Genomic DNA, 21,736 nt, shown 5'->3' on the forward strand with positions numbered 1-21,736 from the left:
ATGCTGGCTGTCCCTAATCAGTCCATTATTCTCCAGGTGTTCATAGATCCTATCCCATAGAATCCTTTCTAACAGCTTAACCACCACAGACGTGAGGCTCACCGGTCTGTAATTCCCTGGACTATCCCTACTACCTTTTTTGAATAAGGGGACAACATTCGCCACCCTCCAATCCTCCGGCACCATCCTCGTGGACAACGAGGTCTCAAAGATCCTTACCAGCAGTTCAACTATCTCCTCCCTCACCTCTCGAAGCAGCCTGGGGAAAATCCCGTCAGGCCCCGGAGATTTATCTGTCTTCTTGTAATAACAATATCCAGCTATCACCCCCTGACATTGAACAGCATTACCATCACTGAATCCCTCACTATCGATATCCTGGGGGGTTACCATTAACCAGAAACTGAACTGGAGTAGCCATATGCACAGTTTGGCTACAAGAGCAGGTCAGAGACAGAGTACTACAGCAAGTAATGTACCTCCTAACTCACCAAGGCCTGTCCACCATCTACAAGGCTCAGGAGTGTGATAGAATATCTTCCACGAGTCTAGATGAGTGCAGCTTCAACAACACTCAAGAAATTCAACACCATTCAGCGCATAGACACCCCATCCAGAACCATTTGTTCACTCCACCACTGATGCACAGTAGCAGCAGTTTGTACCATCTACAGGATGCACTGCAGCAACTCACCAAGACTCATGAGACTACTCCTTCCAAACCCACGACCTCTACCAGCTTAGGACAAGGGCAGCAAAAGCATGGGAACACCACCACCTGGAAGTTGCCCTGCAAGCAACACACTATCCCAATTTGGGAATATATCGCTGTTCCTTCACTGTCACTTGGTCAAAATCTCAGATTTCTCTCCCTAATAGCATTGTGGGTATACCCACACCTCAATGACTGCAACAGTTCACCCACACCTTCTCAAGGGCAACTAGGGATGGGCAATTAAATGCTGGCTCAGCCTGTAAGGCCCACATCTCTTGAATGAATATTAAAGACAAAGCAACAAGTAATCTGCTGGAGGAATTCAGTTGAATGAGCAGCATCTGTGGGGGTGGAGGTGGGAGGAGGAGTTGTCAATATTTCCTCCCCCTACCGCCCCCCCCCCACCCCAGATGCTGCTCGATCTGCTGAGTTCTTCCAGCAGATTCTTTGTTGCTCCAGATTCCAGCATCTGCTGTCTTGTGTCTCCACCCGAAAATAAAACAAAACCTCCAATGAACAGCGGTAAATTATTCTAGAAATAAGAAAAAAATACAATTACAGAAAAATTGATAAATTATGCAGAGGTACAGATAGAAAAGATTTGAGACATTATACAAAAAATTTAAGATTTTATTCCATTTCTAGGATAGAAACAATCGGTCAATATTTAAAATGTGGGCACAGTATTCTGAATACAGCTGGAGCATTTAAGTGAAGGTGGAATCAATGTAGCTAGAATCAAAATTATACCATCATGACCTACATTAACAACAAAATAACAGAAAAATAATGACAAGTATTGTGTGACCATTGTAGCAAGAGACGTGTTTATCATGGCAGCCAAGAAATTATGTGGAATCCAACAATCCACATAGAAGCCTACCAGACGTTGCCCTATTGTACTAATGACATCACATGATAAGCATTACATTTACAAATTATCAGTACTAAAAAAAATTCACTATTTTAAGTCCTTTCATTTTGAAGCAGTTGCAAATATATGACTCCATAAAAGAATAAACTTCCACTTCAGTGTATTGATGCTGGGATTATACCACACTGCAAATTCAGACTCTTGAAACAACAAACATACCAACCTCTAACAACTCCCAATTCCTGCAACCAATAGCCCTCAGAGGGAACCATATATTTCACGGTTTTGTGCTTGGTATTGTCCCGAGGTATATTCCCAGTTTTGTATTGATGCACAACAAAACTATTGCGTTTTGATAACAAAGTAGCCATACATGTCCATATTAAAACTGCAGTAGCTGTCACACATCAACTTAACACTTAAAACACAAGGGGGTACAGTGGTGTAGTAGCTTTGTCATTAGACTAGAAATACAGAAGATGAATTTAGAACACAACAAACCCAAGTTCAAATCCCACCATGACAGTATAGGATTTAAATTCAGCTGTGAAAAACCTGGAAGGCAGGAGAATGGGGTTGAGAGGGGAAAACAAGTCAGCCCTGACTGAATGGTGGAGCAGACTCAATGGGTGGAATGGCCTAATTCTGCTCCTATGTCTTATGGTTATGGACATAAGCACAACTAAAATTGGCCAGCCAGCTGTTGAATTATGGGAAAGTTTGACCAGTTCACCATCCGCCTTCAGGGAAGAAAGTCAAGTCAAGTCCGTGTGCAAGGGTAGGTGGAAAAATTCACATCTGATTGTGTTTGGAGGGGCACTTTAAACAGATCATAACACACACAGAGACACAGACACACACATCCTTAATGTGCTCAAGAAGGTGGGGTGAAGAGTCCATGGTAATGCCAATGTGCAACCCTGGTCCCACACTAATGTTGTTGACAATTACCTGCCCTCGGAAGAGACCTAGGTCAGTCAGTAGTAAAACACATTTCTGCATCTTTCAGGACAGCAGGGGATAAAAGGACAACCATGCTTGTGTCACACAAATCCTGAGAGTGACATTGTTTTAAAAAGATTAAATATAACTATAGACAATCTGTTAAATTATATTTGCAATAAAACATGAGTTCTAACTAAATTCTAAAATTTACTTTGAAATGGTTAATTTAAATGTGAAGCATGATAGGAAAAAATTAAAAATGTAGATAAGCATTTGAAATCAATTTGAAAACAACTAGAAAAAAATCAAAACACATTTGGTTTAAATAGTGTATCACATAAACCATGAATGCCTTTTGATCCTTGGGGTTTCTCGTGTTCGATTCCCATTCACCTGCATCCATTGCATAAACACAGACTCCAGCCGATGACTGAAACCATGGCTGGCTCGTTGGGATGGCATTACGGAGATCTGTAATCAAATAGAATAAAAACTGATGGGGTTTTATTTTAAAAAGATGAGGGGATTACGAAGTACACTACTGAAACATTGGTTTTAACAAATTTTTAATTATAACCTTGATTAGATGCGGCAATTCATTTGTCAAACAGGTTGCATTCCCTAAACGAACAGCTATCACCTCTTTCTAAAATAAAAATCACCAATTCATTTTTTCATTAAGGGATGTTTCCCTCCTCCGAGAAAGACTTCATCTTACTCATACATCACAACCAAAGACAGGAATTTATGACCTGTGGAAATCATATATTGCACTGATTGTCAAGAAATAAATGAGAGAAAAAAAATCTGCCACATTCAATGTTATGAGAATGCAGATTCTGATCCATTTAAAATCAATAAGCAAGCCAAGTGCAGATTGCTAAACATTCCATAAAGCAGTGAAGCAACTTTGATATTTATATACTCAAAATAGCAGGTCTAATGGGGTAGGTGGGAAAAATGAAAAAATGGGGACAGAGGCCACATTTCTTCCCTGTTAGAAGTTTGGACTCCCCTTCTGATGAAAGATTCCCAATATGAAACATTAACTGTTCTCTTGCTACAGATGCTGTCTAATGTACTGACTATTTCTAGCATTTCCTGCTTTTCTTTCAGATTCCAGCTTGTGCAGCTTTTTGCTTCTTGAATCTTTTCATTTTCTCCCCATTTCATACAGTACCAGCAACCATGCAGGTAATTACTCCCAGAACTTGACCAAAATTGCACAGGAATCTCTACTCAGCATCTCAAACAAACACGACCATGTACCACCAGGCTCAAGGACAGCTTCTATCCCACTAAGACTATTGAATGGACCTCATGTACGATAAGATAGACTCTTGACCTCATAAACCACCTCATTATGGCCTTGCACCTTATTGTCTGCCTGCACTTTCTCTGTAACATCATATTCTGCATTCTGTTACTGCTTTTCTCTTGTACTACCTTGATATACTGATGTGATGAAATGATCTGTATTGATGGCACGCAAAACAAAATTTTTCACTGTACCTTGGTACATGTGACAATAATAATAAACCAAACAATTTGCTCCTCTTGTCACTACCAAATGGGGAACATGTTAAGTCTCTTTGTGACCAACTGTGCAACAAAGCTTGGATTAGGAATTGAATTTATGACACCATTGCTGCCACAGACTCAGCTAAAATTTAAAAATAATTAAACACATTTATACATAAAAAGGATAGCCCCTGGAGACATTAGTGTCAACTCCAGACCCCATGACATCTCATGGTCATGTCAAACACGAGCAAGGAAATTATTTCACTTATCATCTTCCCTCAACCAATAATTCAATGCTCCTCCAAGCTGAATACCTAGAAGCAGCACTGGAAGTAAAACAAAAAGGCACAGAATGTACTTGGTTTGGGGGACTTTAGTGACCATCACCAGGAGTGGCTTGGTAGCATCAGCATTGACCAGGCTTGTTGAGTTCTGAAGCTGCCAGACTAGGTCTCTAGCAGGCAGTGAATAAACCAACTGTAGGGGTAAACCTACTTGACCTCATCCCTCGATCTGTGACAGATGCATCTGTCCAATTGATAGGAGACCAATGCACAGTCCTTGTGTAGGCAAGGCCGAGGGTTCACAGCAAGGATACCCTCCATTGTGTTGCATGGCCATAGAAATATGCAAAATGGGATAGATTTGGAACAGATCTGGCAGCTCAAAACTAGGCATTCATAAAGGTGCTGTGGACCAGCAACAGCAGCAGAAATGTTCCCAACTACAGTCTGCAGCCTCATGTTTCGATATATTGCTCATTCTACCATTACTTTCGAGCCAGAATTTCCAGGTACAATGAGTGCAGTTTGTTGATGACACATAACAGGTGGGAGAACATGTTATGATGAAGATATTTAGACTCTGCAACAGGACATTGATAGATTGTGTGAAAATGGGCAAAAATTTGGGAATGAAGTTTAATGTGGGAAAGCGCAAGGTCATGCACTTGTACGAGGAACCTAAAGGCAGATCGTTATCCAAATGAAGAAAGGTTGCAGATACATAGAGATTGGTGTTCTTGTGCAAATATCACAAGAAGTTAGAAAGCAGGTTGCTCAGTAAGTGGTTCTGATGACAAGTGGTATATTGGCCTTTATTGCAAGAAATAGTTTAGAAGTAGGGAGAGTATCGTTACATTGTACAGGATACCGGTGAGACCACACCTGGAGTACCGTACAGAGTTTTGGTCCCCTTATTTGAGGAAGCAAACATTGGCATTGGAGGCAGTCCAAATGAGATTCACTAGGCTAATTCTGGGATGAGAGGACTGTCCTGTCACACATGGCTAAAGAAATTCAATCTATATTCTTTGGTGTGTAGAAGAATGAGGTGTGATCTTATTGAAATGATATCCTGATGGGGTATTAAAGGGTAGATGTTGAGATGTTTCCACTATTGGGAGAATCTCATAAGTGAACATAATTTCAAGATTTAAAATCATTTAAAACTGAGGTATGTAGGAACAATTTTTTTTGCAGACTATGCTGAATCTCTGGAATTTTCCACCATGGAAGTGTTGTGGAGGCAAGATCACTGTGATATTCAAAGAGGAAGCAAATCTGGGAACTGGAGCAGATTGCCATGACCATCATGAATGGTGGGACAGGGTTGGGGGGAGCTGAATGGATAACTCTGCACTATTTTGCTATGTTCCATGTCTTGCCAGGAGCCACACCCGGCAAACCTAAATATTATGAGATGCCAGTCAAGTGAAGCTGCAAGACCACTTGCATGGTAAACAATAAAAACATCATGTGGTAAAATGAGGGAAGCAATCTCACAAAAAGGACCAGATCAAAGCTCAAAGATCAAAGTCTTATCACATCTCATTCTGAATGCTGGTGGACAATTAAACAGCAAACTGGAGGAGGTGGCTCCAAGAACATGCCCATCCTTAACAATGGCAGAGCCCATCATACGAGTGCTAAAGAAAAGGCTGAAGCATCCATAGACACATTTAGCCAGAAATAGTGAACAGCTGACTCTTCTTGGTTTCCTCCCCAGATCCCCACCATCACAAAAGCCAGTCTCCGGTCAATTCAGTTCATTCCACGTGATATCAAGAAATGGCTGAGAGCACTGGATACAGCATAAGCTACGAGACTATACAGCATCCCAGCAACAGCAGTGAAGATCTGTACCCCAGGACTAGCTGTGCCTATAACTAAACTGTTCCAGTACACTTACAACACTAGCAATCTAACTGATAATATGGAAAATTGGCCAGGCACATCCTTTCACAAAATGTAGTACAAATTCAATTAAGCTAATTACCACCCCATCAGTCTGCTTTCAAATTGGTAAATGCCATTCTTGACAGTGCTATCAAGTGGCACATAGTCACCAATGCCCAGTCGGGGTTCTCCAGGTCTACTTGGCTCTAGACCTCATTACAACAAACTTGAACCAATGAGCTGAATTCTAGAGATGAGGTAAGAGTGAATACCCTTGACATTAAGGCAGCACTGGACTGAGCTTGGCATCAAAGGGAAAACACTTCCATTGTTGGAACCATCTCTCTCACAGTGCCCTAGACCCAGGAATCTTCAGCTGTATTATCCATGACCTTCCTTCCATTGTAATGTCACTGATGATTGTACAATGTTCAATTCCATTGGCAACTTCTCACCAAATGAAGCAGCCTATGCCTGCATGGAGCAGGACCCAAACAACATTCAGGCATAGGCTGATAAAGGGCCAACAACATTTGTGCTATGAAAGTGCGAGGCAATGACCATCTTTAACAAGAGAGAATCTGACCATCTACCCTTGACATTCAATGACTTTACCATCGCCACATTCCCCACCATCAATAATTCATCTGGATCAACTTGAAGAGTAGGTCAGGGGCTGTGTAACCTGCAGCATGACTCGCCTCTTGACACCAGAAAGCTTTCCACCATCTACAAGATACATGTCAGGAGCATGATGGAATGTCCTTCACTTGTCTGGGTGGGTGCAATGCCAACAGTTCTCAAATAGCTTAGCTTGATCCAACATAGCACAGTGCTGCAGCTAGCAGAGCTGCAGCAACCTCAGTTCAATCCTGTCCTTTAGTAACTCTGGTTTCCTTCCATGTCCCAAACATCTGCAGGTTTGCAGGTTAATTGGCCAATCTAAATTGCCCTTACTGTAAGTGTGTGGTAGAATTGATGGGAATGTGGGGCGAACTGGCTAATGGGAAAATTGGGAGAAATGGCCACCCTATCAACTCCCCTCAGCATTAATTCCCACCACCACCAGGCATGCTGGCTGCAATGAGTGCAATTCCACAAAATGCACCTCTATTACTCACCCAGGCTATTCTGAAAGCATCTTCCAAACCTGAATCCTCTACCATCAAGAAAGACGAAGGCAGCAGGTACATCATGACACCACCACCTGCAGGTTCCTCTCCAAGTCATGCACCAACTTGACTTGGAAATGCATCACCAGTGCTTCATCACTGCTGGTTCTAAACCCTGCCCAACAGCACTGTGGGAATACCTTCACAGGAGGATGCTATCCAGCTCACTAAGAACAACTAGGGATGGGCAATAAGTGCTGGCCTTTCCTGTGATATCCAGATCCCAAAAATGAATATTAGTAAAAATTGAATGGTTGTGATATCTCAAGTTAATATTTTCAGTCAAATTAACTTAACTTTGAGCAGAAACTGCTGCTATAAGATTTTATAGAAGATTTCCCATAAATCCTTCATATATTTAAATCCATTTAATTCCTTAATGGCTTTCCTGTAAAAATCAAAACAAAATTAAATGAAAAATCAGCATTAAATTTCAAAGGGTGTAAAAACCTTCACAAGATACAAGACCTCACCTAACAGTGTGGTGAAACATGGTGAAAGTACAAAATTCTCAGAAGCCAGAATACGTGCCCCAGCTATAACTAATTGGAGGCAACTGAGGCCACGATCAGAGGAGAGGTCCTCACGAGAGTGCAACTCTGAAGACCAAAATATTGCAAGTAATGAAATGCTCCGATCGTCAGCTTTCTAAGGTCAGAGAAAAACTGAAGAATAAGCTGCTTTTGACATATCAAATTTGAAGGGATACTGTATATAGATACATTTCCCAAAACTAAGAACTTCTTAAATTCTGGAAAATTTACTACATCTTTGGTGACTATTCACAAAACAAGATTTAAATTGGGTAGGTAGCCCTTCCATTACTTGCATGATATTATTGTTATAAAATCATCTAACATGATTATGGTAGCTAAGTGGTGGAGAGACAGATAAATGTCCCTGTACCTTGACTGTATGAATCATGCAAGAAACTCACTGGCTGACATTAATCCACAAACCTTACTGGGCAATTAAATTGACTTTCCCCAAAACGTCACATAGATATTGTCGCATTTCCAGTTCACGAAGCAACACGACAGTAGCCCATCCAGACCCTCATCACAGCTCCTTCTCTCCTTTAAGTACCCATCTTGTATTCTGATCTACAGTATGTGAATCTGTGGAATTCTCTGCCCAGGGCAGCAGTAGAGGCTACTGCATTAAATATATCTAAGACACAGTGAGATAGATTTTTGCAGAGTAAGTGAATTAAAGGTTATGGGGAAAAGGCAGGGAGGTGGATCTGAGTCCATGGCCAGATCAGCCATGACCTTATTGAATTGCGGAGCAGGCTCGACAGGCCAGATGACCTACTCCTGCTCCTATTTCTTATGTTCTTAAGTTCCAAAAGAACAACACGTGGTGGAGCATGTCCTCCTGCACCATTCAGCCCTCACGCAAGTTCTTCCACCAAAATTCCCTCCCTTTTTTTTATTAAAAGTCTGTAGAACTGAGTACCTACAATTTTAACCTCTCTGCTCTCCTTGCCACGTGTCATCTGAATTTACTGCTACTTTGTCCTCTTTCCCTTCATACAAGTTCTACCACAATTGATCTTGCTCTCTCTAGTGCCCTCACTGCTGCCATGTTTTTTTTAAAGACAAGACCATTAATCCCTCATCCAACTGTTGACCCCATTATGTACATGTAGAGTTGATGAAGGGCTAGTACATCAGTTCCAGCGTGCTTTTCAAATGCACACTGCCACCTTTGTGCAGTTAAAGAGGTCCGTGTACCATATCCAACCATTTTCCTGTATTTGTCACCACCCACATCCCCCAATCACATTTCAATCCCAATTCCCTCTGCATTTACCCTTGTCACAAAGCACTTCCTAGTCCCAAACAATTACTTTTTCAAATCTAGCTACTAAACCAAGATTTTTTTGTACCCTGGTCTGGATTAGGGCTTTGGGGCCATTGTTAGGTAAGGCAGCAACTTCTGGCAATAATCCAGTCTTCTCCAGGTTTGAATAGGAGGCCATGGCATCCTCTAGATCAGCTTGTCCATCATCCTATGAGGCATACACAAGGAAAAAAGTGTAAATCAATCTGTACAAAAATAATTCTAATATTCAAAATCAGTGTGAATAGTAGAGTCACATAATGAGGCATGAACACTATCTCTTTATTCCTTTTCTTGCACTATTTTTGTAATTATAATAATTTTATACCTTTGCACTGTATGCAAAACAACAAATTTCACAACATACAAGTCAGTGATAATATATCTGACTGAGTGTCAGATCAGATTTAGGGCTAGGATTAAATATTACACAATTCTTACTAGAAATATTTTCTACAATAAATTTATAGCTTTGGGAAAAATTAATAAAACTATGACAGTCTTTTAGTTATGTTGCAATTAATGAGATGGAAACCAAACTGCATTTTTGAAATCCTTAAACATTAATTTTCAGTTGTATTGACTGAGAGGAAGGTCAGTTTGACAAACTAAGGTCAATCCTGAAGCATCTGAAAGTTGAAGTGATACTGGAAATATGAACTTTTCTTGGAAACTGCACCAAAAGATTGTATCAAAATAAATGCAAAACTGTTGAGAGAATTAAATCATACAGTTCAAAAGGAGGCCCTTTAATCTGTTGTGCTGTGGCATCACCCAACTAATTCCACCACATTACTTATTCCCCAAGTCTTTCAATTTTTTTTCTCTTTCAAGTATATATCCAATAACACTCTTGAATCCACTTCCACTGCCCTCGAGCAGTGCATTCTAGATCATAACTTGCTGCAAAATTCATCTTCCCTCGTCATATTGCCATTTCAGGACCTTGCTGCGTACAACAGTGACTACACTTCAGAAGCAATGAATTGGCTGTGAGGCACCTAGAAATGCCCGGAGGTTGTGAAAGTTCTACTTAAATACACTTATCATTTTTCTTCTCTGGATGTTTTGCTAATCACTTCAATCCATTTTCCTCTAGTTGCTGACCTTTTTGCCATGGTGAACAGGCTTTCTTCCTTGCTCTTATCAAAATCCTTCATAGTTTAGTACACTTAAGTTCTTCCGGTTTAGGAGAGGACAACCCCAGGTGTCTCAATTTTCCTTACACAACAGAAGTCCCACGTCCCTGAACCTATTCTAGCAAGTTTCTATTCCTTCAAAGCACCACACTTCAGAACAGGGCACATTACTGCAGTTTAGATTTAACCAATATTTTATTAAGGTTTAGAGTAAATTGTTTGGTTTTATTAACGGAGTATAAATAAGGGCCCTTAGTGCTTTCTAGAAAAATAAACAGCCACTTTCAAAGACTTGTCAGCCACTTTCAAAGATTTTGTACATAGATCCAAGATTTTGCCTTGCATGAATTTTATAGTTGTATTACATATATTTACTCTCAATTTTCCTTTCACAATGTACCCAAGATATTGGCATTATCTAAACATTTCAAATTTAATCCTTTCCATTAACCAAGTTTCAATACAAAATTGTTGTGAATGCATTCGCAATGAAAAGCCAGGTCTCCCATGACAAAAAATTGATGCAAGTACTATCAAACTTGCGCTGTGAAGACTCAGCAACTTTGTAACAGACGCAGGTTATTGTAACAACAATAAATATAAGTAATCCAAATATATATATATATTTAAACAAGGGCTGTCAGTATAGTTATAATATGTGACCAATGCAAAATTGATTTTAATAGAGATTTCATTCATTTTTCAGGTATCACTAACAAGGCCAGTATTTACTGCCCTTTTCATCCTTGACAAAGTGGTGTAGACCTACCTTCCTGAACTGCTGCAGTCCTTCTGATGCAGGTACTCCTACAGTGCATTTGGAGAAGGAATTTGTGAATCTACACTCAATGTCAGTGATGGAAAGGCATTACATTTCTAGATAGTAAGTGATTTGGAACAGAACCCACAGGTGATGGTGTTGCCATGTGCTTGCCGCCTTGGTCCTGCTTTGTGCTGGTGGTTATGGACATGGGAGATGCTGTTGGAATAGTCTGGGCAAGTAACAGGAGACACAATAGCCAGGTATAGTTTATTGGATCGTGTTTTAAGGTCAGCAGGAAACAAATAGTGTGAGCTATTCAACAGGCTTGCATTTGCTGATAGGATTTCCATGGGATGCCTGTCAGTGGGACATTCATATGATATGGTGCCCTCTGCAGGACATCTAGAAGAACAAAAATATCTCTATATCTACCCAATTAACCATAGAACTATACAGCACAAAACAGGCCCTTCGGCCCACCATGTTGTGCCGTCCATCAAACCACCCTCACACTACCTAACCCTTTCCTCCCGCATATCCCTCTATCTCACATTCCTCCTATGCCTATCCAACAAGCTCTTAAACCTGTCCAATGTATCTGTCTCCACCACCACCCCAGGCAGTGCACTCCACGCACCAACCACTCTCTGGGTGAAAAACCTCCCCCTGACACCTCCCCTGAACCTCCCACCCATAACCTTAAAGCCATGCCCTCTCGTCTTGAGCATTGGTGCCCTGGGAAGGAGGCGCTGACTGTCTACTCTATCTATTCCTCTCAATATTTTATATACCTCTATCACGTCTCCTCTCATCCCTCCTCCTTTTCCAGTGAACAAAGCCCTAGCACCTCAAGCCTCTCCTCATATTCCATACGCTCTAATCCAGGCAGCATCCTGGTAAATCTCCTCTGCACCCTCTCCAATGCCTCCACATCCTTCCTATAATGAGGTGACCAGAACCGAACACAGTACTCCGTGTGGCCTAACTAGAGTTTTGTAAAGCTGCATCATCACTTCGCGGCTCTTAAACTCAATCCCGCGACTTATGAAAGCCAACATCCCATTGGCCTTCTTAACTGCTCTTTCCACCTGTGAGGCAACTTTCAATGAACTGTGAATATGAACACCCAGATCCCTCTGCTCCTCTACACTGCCAAGTACCTTGCCGTTTACCCTGTACTCTGCCCTGGAGTTTGTCCTTCCAAAGTGTACCACCTCACACTTCTCCGGATTGAACTCCATCTGCCACTTGTCAGCCCAGCTCTGCATCCTATCAATATCCCTCTGTAAGCCCTCCACACAATCCACAACACTGCCGATCTTAGTGTCGTCCGCAAACTTACTAACCCAGCCTTCCACCCCCTCATCTAAGTCATCTATAAATATCACAAAAAGTAGAGGTCCCAGAACCGATCCCTGCGGGACACCACTAGTCACTGCCCTCCAATCCGAGGGCACTCCTTCCACCACAACCCTCTGCTTTCTACATGCAAGCCAATTCCTAATCCACACAGCCAAGCTTCCCTGGATCCCTTGGCCTCTGACCTTCTGAAGAAGCCTACCATGAGGAACCTTATCAAACGCCTTAGTAAAATCCATGTAGACCACATCCACCGCACTACCCTCATCAATCTTCCTAGTCACCTCCTCAAAGAACTCTATCAGGCTTGTGAGGCAAGATCTTCCCTTCACAAAGCCATGCTGGCTGTCCCTAATCAGTCCATGATTCTCTAGGTGTTCATATATCCTATCCCTTAGAATCCTTTCTAACAGCTTACCCACCACAGATGTGAGACTCACCGGTCTATAATTCCCTGGACTATCCCTATTGCCTTTTTTGAACAAGGGGACAACATTCACAACCCTCCGATCCTCTGGCACCATCCCCGTGGACAACGAGGACTCAAAGATCCTTACCAGCGGTTCAACAATCTCCTCCCTAGCCTCTCAAAGCAGCCTGGGGAAAATCCCGTCAGGCCCCAGATACTTACCTGTCTTAATATTATTTAACAACTTCAACACATCCTCTCTCTTGATATCTACAACCTCGAGAACATTACCCCTACCAGCACTCCCTTCCGCATCATCAAGACCCCTCTCCTCGGTGAATACCGAAGAGAAGTACTCATTGAGAACTTCTCCCACTTCCACCGCCTCCAGGCAAATTCTCCCACCTTTGTCTTTAATCGGACCTACCTTTACCCTAGCCATCCTCCTACCCTTCACGTACTTGAAAAAGGCCTTGGGATTTTTCTTAACCCTACTAGCCAACGCCTTTTCATGTCCCCTTCTAGCTCTCCTCAGCCCTTTCTTAAGTTCCTTCCTCGCTACCCTATATTCCTCACGGGCCCTGTCTGAACTTTGCTGCTTATACCTCATGTACGCTACCTTCTTCTCCCTAACAAGTCGTTCCACCTCTCTCGTCACCCACGGTTCCTTCACCCTGCCATTCCTTCTCTCCCTCAACAGGACATATTTATCCCTAACATCCTGCATAAGATCCCTGAACATCAACCACATCTACATGGTACATTTTCCCTCAAAAAGGACATCCCAATTTACACTCCCAAGTTCTCTCCTTATAGCCTCATAGTTCGCCCTTCCCCAATTAAAAATCCTTTTGTCCTCTCTGCACCTGTCCCTGTCCATGACAATTTTAAAGGTTATGGAGCAATGGTCACTGTCCCCCAAATGCTCACCCACCAATAGACCCTTCACCTGTCCCGGTTCATTTCCTAAAACTAGATCTAACATGGCATTCCCTCTAGTCAGTCTGTCAACATACTGCGTCATTTAACAAATTCCGTCCCATCTAAACCTTTGGCACTAAGCAGGTTCCAGTCTATATTTGGGAAGTTGAAGTCTCCCATTATAACAATCCTGTTATTTTTGCTTCTCTCCAAACACTGCCTGCCAATCTGCTCCTCTATATCTCTACTGCTACTGGGGGGCCTATAGAATACTCCTAGTAGAGTAACTGCTCCCTTCCTGTTCCTTAGTTCCACCCATATGGACTCTAGAGATGATCCTTCTACAACATCCATCTTTTCCACAGCCATAACAGTGTCCCTGACCAGTATCACCACCCCTCCTCCTCTTCTCCCCCCTTCCCTATCCCTCTTAAAACACCGAAATCCAGGAATATTCAATATCCACTCTTGTCCTGGCGTCAGCCACGTCTCAGTAATAGCCACGATATCATAGTCCCCCAGACTTATCCAAGCCCTCAGTTCATCCCCCTTATTCCTGACACTTCTTGCATTTAAGTAAACACACTTCAGTCCATCTACCTTACTACTTTTATAGCCTGTACTCTGCTTCTCCTTCCCCAAAGCCTCTCTACCTGTTTGATCTAACTTTTCCCCATCCCCTTCTTCCTCTGACCTACTCCTCCGGTTCCCTTCAGCACACCATCGTGGGCCGAAGGGCCTGTACTGTGCTGTAATGCTCTATGTTCTACGTTCTTTAGACTTTAATATATTTAAGGTTAAAAGGAAGCACACAAGCTGTCTGCAATCTGTGGCTAAAATCCATGGTGAGCTTTAACTGGTGTTTGCACAGAGTGTTGTGCTGATCCCGTTGGTAGTGGGCTCACTTGATCATGATAAGTTAAACTCACACGACTGGCAGAGTTGTCCTGCAGACACAATCAACACTAACTCTGCACTGGAGTGACAGCATTGGTTTAAGGTACACATCACAGGGAGTCAGGAGGAAGGCCCTTCAGTCTGTGTAAGTGTATTGATCCACAATGGCCCACCTTCCAACAAAATTCAAGAATTATAATGATAAGCATATGGTCTGACTGGAAAGTGTCACGATTTTGGAGTCAATGCCGAATGAGATACTGAGGCAACAATAGTGAATGAGTGTAAGTGCATCAAGGGACAATACGGTTATGTATAAGAATCCAGTGAGGAACGCAGATTAGAGGATGGCCTCATTTTCTAGGAAGGTGTTTGCCAAAGTGCTCACAAGGACTTTGAGAAGTTCCATGTTCAGGAGGGATCGGAAGGAGAAACAGAACATTCGGCTGGCTGAGAAAAGGATCCACAGTAATAAAGAGACCAGCAGATCCTGCAGCTTGTCAGCTCATTGCCTTCTCTTGCAGCAAATGCAGCAAAGTCTATCACGACAGAGTGAGACTCCTGAGTACACCAGACAACATTCAATGCAGTTGCTCAATGAGAAGCAAACCATCATCCTGAAGGAGAAAAGGCTGCCAGATTACAAATCTGCTTATTCTACTTCAAAAAAATGTATCTAGGAGATGCTTGAAGCAACACAATTAGACAGGCTGATGAAGGTGGTGTATGGCATGCTTGCCTTCATTGGTCGAGGCAATAAGTACAAGAGTTGGGATCAGAATCAAGTTTATTATCACCGACAGATGTTTTGCAGCAGCAGTGCAGTGCAAGACATAAAGACAAAAATTACTGTAAGTTATATAAATAAATAGTGCAAAAGAGGACTAATGGGTGTTCAGGGGTTCATGGACTGTTCAGAAATCTGATGTCACACAGCACTTGGAGTACTGTGTGCAGTTCTGGTCTCTATACTATAATGGCCTGATTATGTTCAAGAGGGTGCAGAAAAGATTTACAAGGATGTTGCCAGGATTGGAGGGCATGCGTTATAAGGAGAGACCGGAAAAGCTGGGACTGTTTTCTCTAATGTGAAGGAGGCTGAAGGGTGATTGTATAGAGATTTGTAAAGAAATTTGGCATATCCCTTTTGACACTCACCAATTTTTATCAATGCACCATAGAAAGCATCTATCCAGATGCATCACGGCTTGATATTGCAACTGCTCTGCCCGTGACCACAAGAAACTGCAGAGAGTTGTGGACACAGCTCAGAACATCAGTGTGGTGGGTATGTGGAATGAGCTGCTAAAGGAAGCAGTAGAAGTAGGAAAAATCACAGTGTCTAAAAGATATTTGGACAGGTGCAGGGATAGAAAAGGTTTAGAGGGACATGGGCCAAATGCAGGCAAATGAGACTAGCTCAGGTAGGCACCTTGGTCAGCATGGATGATTTAGGCCAAAGGGTCTGTTTTCATGCTGTATAACACCATGAATCTAAGCTTAAGACAATCAAATAACCATTAGTCATTTGTAACTAGGACTCTCACTAAAATCTTAGAAGACACTTAGGGATAGGATTTATGAGCATTTAGAAAACCATGGTCTAATTTGGACAGTCAGCATGGCTTTGTGTGGGGTAAGTCGTGTCTTACTAACTTGATTGAGTTTTGCGAGGAGGTGACAAAGGTGATTGATGAAGGTAGAGCTGAGGATGTTATCCACGTAGATTTTAGTAAAGTGTTTGACAAGGTCCCTCATGGGAGGCTCATTCAGATGATTAAGATGCATGGAATTCATGGTGAATTGGCCTTTTGGATTCAGAATTGGCTTGCCCATAGAAGACAGAGGGTAGTGGTTGATGGGACTTATTCTAGCTGGAGGTCCACAACTAGTGGTGTTCCGCAGGGATCTATACTGATAATTCTGTCATATATATATGACTTAGATGAAAACGTAGATGGGCGAGTCAGTAAGTTTGAGACGATACAAAGATTGGTGGTGTTGTGGATAGCGCAGAAGACTGCTGAAGGATACAGCGGGATATAGATCAGCTGCAGATATGGGCAGGAAAATTGCAGATGGAGTTTAACACAGCCAAATGTGAAGTGTTGCACTTTGGGAGATCAACCGTAAAGGGACAGTACACTGTTAATGGCAAGACCCTCAACAGTGTTGATGTACAGAGGGATCTTGGAATCCAAGTCCATAGCTCCCTGAAAGTGGCTGCACAGGTTGACAGGGTGGTAAAGGCGGCGTATGGCACGTTTGCCTTGATTAGTTGAGGAAATGAGTTCAAGAGCCGGGAGGTTATGATGCAGCTTTTTAAAACTCTAGTCAGGCCGCATCTGGAGCATTGCATTCAATTCTGGTCGCCCCATTACAGGAAGGATGTGGAGGCTTTAGGGAGGGTACAGAAGAGGTTTACCAGGATGCTGCCTGGATTAGAAGGCATGTGCTATGATGAGAGGTTGGACAAACTTGGGTTGTTTTCTCGGAAGCAGCGGAGGCTGAGGGGAGATCTGATAGAAGTTTAAAAGATTATGAGAGGCATGGAGTAGACAGCCGGTATCTTTTACCCAGGGTTGAAACATCTAATGTCAGAGGGCATGCATTTAAGGTGAGAGGGGACAAGTTCAAAGGAGATGTGCGGGGCAAGTTTTGTTTTCAAAATACAGGAAGTGATGGGTGCATGGTAATGTAGCAGTTAGTGTAACACTTTACAGTGCCAGTGACCCGGGTTCAATCCTCGCCACTGTCTGTAAAGAGTTTGTACGTTCTCCCCATGTCTGCGTGGGTTTCCTCCGGGTGCTCCGGTTTCCTCCCACATTCCAAAGACGTACGGGTTAGGAAGGTGTGGGCATGCTACGTTGGCGCTGGAAGCGTGGCGACACTTGCAGGCTGCCCCCAGAACACTCTATGCAAAAAGATTTATTTCACTGTGTGTTTCGATGTACACATGACTAATAAAGATATCTTAATCTTGAAATGCGCTGCCAGGGCTGGTGGTGCAGGCAAATACGATAAAGGCATTCCAGAGGCTTTTAGGTAGGCACATGAATGTGCAGGAAATGGAGAAATGTGGACATTGTGTAGGCAGTAGGGATTAGTTTAGTTGGGCATTTGATTACTGATTTAATTAGTTTGGCACATATCGTAGGCTAAAGGGCTTGATCCTGTGCTGTACTTATGTTCCTATGTTCTATGACGCCTATGACAGGCCCATCAAAATCACTTGTAGTTGTATTGCAAACTTGGTATGTTTTAACACTTTGTTCATTTGTTCCCTTTAATTCTTAATGGTCAACAAATCATTGGGATTATTTGTAAATGCTCAGTCGCATCTTGATAAACCTCAGGGACCAATCTCCAACTCTACTGTTGAACAGCACCACCTCGTGGAGATAACTATATTACAGCATGCTGTATTCATGGCAACTTTGAGAATTATTAAAATTACAGCAATTAGAAAATAAAATAACTACATTTAACTAAAGAAACAAATTAGATATGTTATACATAATAGTTTAGCAACTTTCTCCTAAGCTATGCTGCAAACACAATGTCCATTCTTCATCACAAAAACGACTTGTTCAATCATTATTCATTTCTCCACCATCTTCCACCAAAACTAATGCAAGTGTTAATCATTCTAATGCCTTCCAGCCAGCCTCCCATTCTTCTAGCTTCCACTAACTTCAGGCCTCCCACCCTCTCCAACTTGCTCTTCCTTTAAAGCCCACTTCAAAAACCACCTCTGACAAATGTTTTCTTCACTTCTGTTCTTTGATTCAGCATTCGTTATCCACACCTCTCTCCTTCCAACCTATGCTTGTACTGTGTAATGATAATAGGCTTACAAAAGTGCAAGTTCTAATTACTGATCATAAGACCATAAGATAAAGGAGCAGAATTAGGCCATTTGGCTATTCAATCATGGCTAATTTTTAAAAGTTCATCTCAACCCCATTCTCCTACCTTCTCCCCATAATCCTTAACCCTCTTATCAATCAAGAACCTATCAATCTCTGCCTTAAATACACCCAATGACTTGGCCTCCACAGCCTTCCATGGCAACGAATTCCACAGATTCACCACCCACTGGCTGAAAAAAATTCTCCTCATCTCAGTTCTAAAGGGAAGTCCGTTTATTCTGAGGCTGTGCCCTCAGATTCGAGACTTTCCTACTAATGGAAACATCCTCTCCAGGTCCATTCTATCCAGGCCTTTCAGTATTTGCTAGGTTTCAATGAGATCCCCCCTTATCCTTCTGAACTCCACTGAGTACAGGCCCAGAGTCATCAAATGCTTCTTATACATTAACCCTTTCATTCCCAGGATTATTCTTGTGAACCTCCTCTGCACCATCTCCAGGGCCAGCACATCTTTCCTTCAATTACGGGGCCCACAATAGTTCACAATATTCCAAATGCAATCTGATCAATGCCTTAGCAGTATATTCTTGCTTTTATATTCCAGTCCTCTCGAAAAGAATACCAACATTGCATTTGCCTTCCTTACCACTGACTCAACCTGCAAGTTAACCTTGAAGGAATTCTGAACTAGAACTCCTGAGACTCTTTGCACCTCTGATTTCTGAATTCTCTCCCCATTTAGAAAATAGTCTACACCTTTATTCTTCCTACCAATCCTTAATTCAAATCATTTATTATTTTTACTTTAGTACAAAGGTAACTTCAAATGACTAATTTGTTTTCAAAGCATAAGCATAGTGAAGAAAACAAATACGAATGAACTCAACTTCCTAAAGGTGAATTAACAGAACTGCTGTTGTCCTGTCCAGATGTTCTATGCTTTGTATTTATTGCTCAGATTAATGAATGTACTAAATCATTTTCACAATAAGCAAAGATAATGGAATGGCTATACAATTCCCCATGTGCTGGTGCAAGCCTCAAGCCATTTAGAGTTCTGGGTCCCAGTAACATGCTGGTGATGTATGCAAACCCTCTAGCATTGTACCTAGTCACTCCAGGATATTGTTGCAAGTGACCCAAAAGAAAAATCATTGAGTCATTTTGTAAAATAAAGCTGTTCTTTTAAAAGTAATAATGACAGTTAAATCTCATAAACCAACTCTCAGAGTCTTACATTCGAACATCAAATTTCATGCTTTGCTAGAGTGCTATACCTATAAGAATTAGTAAGACTGTATCTCCCATTTACAAGTAAACCTAAGCTTGCCAGTATGGTGGCTTTGACCTTCAGGTAAAGTTTTCTGTTTGTGCACAGCAGCATGCCTTTTTAATCTCTTACATAAATGGGCTCTCATCTTTCAAATTGGCACGATGTATTTATCTTTAATAATTAGCTATTGAGAAGCATACCTAGTTTTACAAGCAGCAAGGTCTCAAATCCATGATGACAGCCAAGTGTATGAATGAAAAAGTGGGAACACCATTGTTTTTCCAATACCTAGACCTTGCCTCTGAGTAAGATTTCTACTATTGAGCCAAGCCTGTGGTTTCAAGTCCTCCAGAAGCCTGAGTACACATTCTGTACTGACACATAGCGCCTTTTAGATTATGCATCGTGGAGACAAAAGATCTCAGTCAGCATGGGGCTGCTCTTGGTTCTCTAGCCATTATACATATGTCTCTCAATCAAAGCTAATGTTGTTGATCATCTGGCCATTTACCTCGATATTTAATGTGGAACTTAAATTGTATATTTGCCCACATTGCTATTGCAATTGCATTCCAAAAATAACTGATTAGCTATGAATCACTTTGCAAAGTCATGAGGATAAAAGTGCATCTTACATCTTCTTTCTAGGCATTTATCATTATTGAAAGTACTGATTTCAATGAAACTTCTTACAAGTGTAGAGCTTACACTTAACAGATACAAGTCAACTTTCCCTCTGGTTGTCATTTTGAAAATCTCTCTGGTGGAATAATTCTTGCAAGCACTTTGAAACTAAACATGACCAATTATCTTGGATCACTGGGTTGGCAACACAATTATCAGATTTCCTCTAGATGGATATAAATTAGGAGTAAAGTGAAAAAATCTCATTGCATATTTAAAGTAATGGTACAATATATAAATAAACTGCACAATATGGCCTTGCCTTTTGAGTCTGGTCAATTCCCAGTGTAGATAACAGCTTCTCCCGAGTATGTGATACATTCCAAGAAGATCTTAAGGCCACTTTGTTTAGATCCTGAAGGTCTTCCCATACATTTGCAAATTCATAACTGAAGGAAAACAAGAAATTAAAAGAGGTACACAAATAGCTCACACACTTAAATATATTGTACAGCAATGGCATATTTAAAGTTGCTATTAGCAAGTAACTATGCGTATGTATTTAATATTCAGCTTGTACTGCTTGTGGTTTAGAGCCAAGGTTGGGCTGTTCAAAAAAATCTTCCTCAATTACATTTGCTATACAAATATTGATCATCTATTTCATTACACGGCGATGCTTATAACTTTATAGTGTGCGATTCCCATGTATGCAAGAGATCTGGAAGCAGCATGTCCACAAAGAGCTGGAAGGAACATTGTATAGTAGCTTTAACTGTGAGCAGTGGCCTACTGTAGATTAAATGGATACATTAGTCTTTGCTGTTAGTTGTAGCAATGTTCTATTATTAAAAACCTCCACAGGTTAGTGAGAGGAATACATGTTGAGAGATCGATTACCATCAACACTCAAAGTAGAAGCCAAGAGAAACAAGGAGAGAGGCCAAGTCTGAAACAGAGACAGAAAGTAGTCCAAACCAGGCAGAAACAGAGCAAGAGCATGGATACATTCAAACACTTGGAGAGATCTGCATTACAAGACTCTGCAGAAAAATAAATTCACTTTCAACTGATGACAGCATTGCTTCTTTAACCTTCGTAACACAAGCTTCTTTTTCGCATTTCAAAGTTTTGATCACCAACATGAAAGCCACAGGCACAATCCGTCAAAATCAGGACTAGGTCAAAATTCTGGATTTCCCAATATGCCATGGTGGGAACAGCATT

The 21,736-nt window shown here is 41.6% G+C and overlaps 1 protein-coding gene across 3 annotated transcripts in view; it reads right to left on the bottom strand.

The window, feature by feature from the left end:
• Nucleotides 1-1,322: 1,322 nt before the first annotated feature.
• The window catches only part of LOC127573387 (uncharacterized), a 46,042-nt gene continuing 25,628 nt past the window's right edge, over nucleotides 1,323-21,736 (bottom strand). The window contains exons 5-7 of one of the 3 annotated variants that reach the window (XM_052021555.1): nucleotides 20,832-20,958; nucleotides 9,299-9,421; nucleotides 1,323-3,005 (exon numbers count right to left, since the gene is read on the bottom strand). In XM_052021555.1, coding sequence (XP_051877515.1) covers nucleotides 2,868-3,005; nucleotides 9,299-9,421; nucleotides 20,832-20,958 — 388 coding nt within the window. In that variant the 3' untranslated portion in view covers nucleotides 1,323-2,867. Of the gene's footprint in view, nucleotides 3,006-7,638; nucleotides 7,796-9,298; nucleotides 9,422-20,831; nucleotides 20,959-21,736 lie in introns of those variants that run through there. The other 2 variants (XM_052021565.1, XM_052021574.1) reach the window with 2 other exon arrangements.

This window comes from Pristis pectinata, chromosome 1 (assembly GCF_009764475.1).
Source record: "Pristis pectinata isolate sPriPec2 chromosome 1, sPriPec2.1.pri, whole genome shotgun sequence".
Taxonomy (NCBI): Eukaryota; Metazoa; Chordata; class Chondrichthyes; order Rhinopristiformes; family Pristidae; genus Pristis; species Pristis pectinata.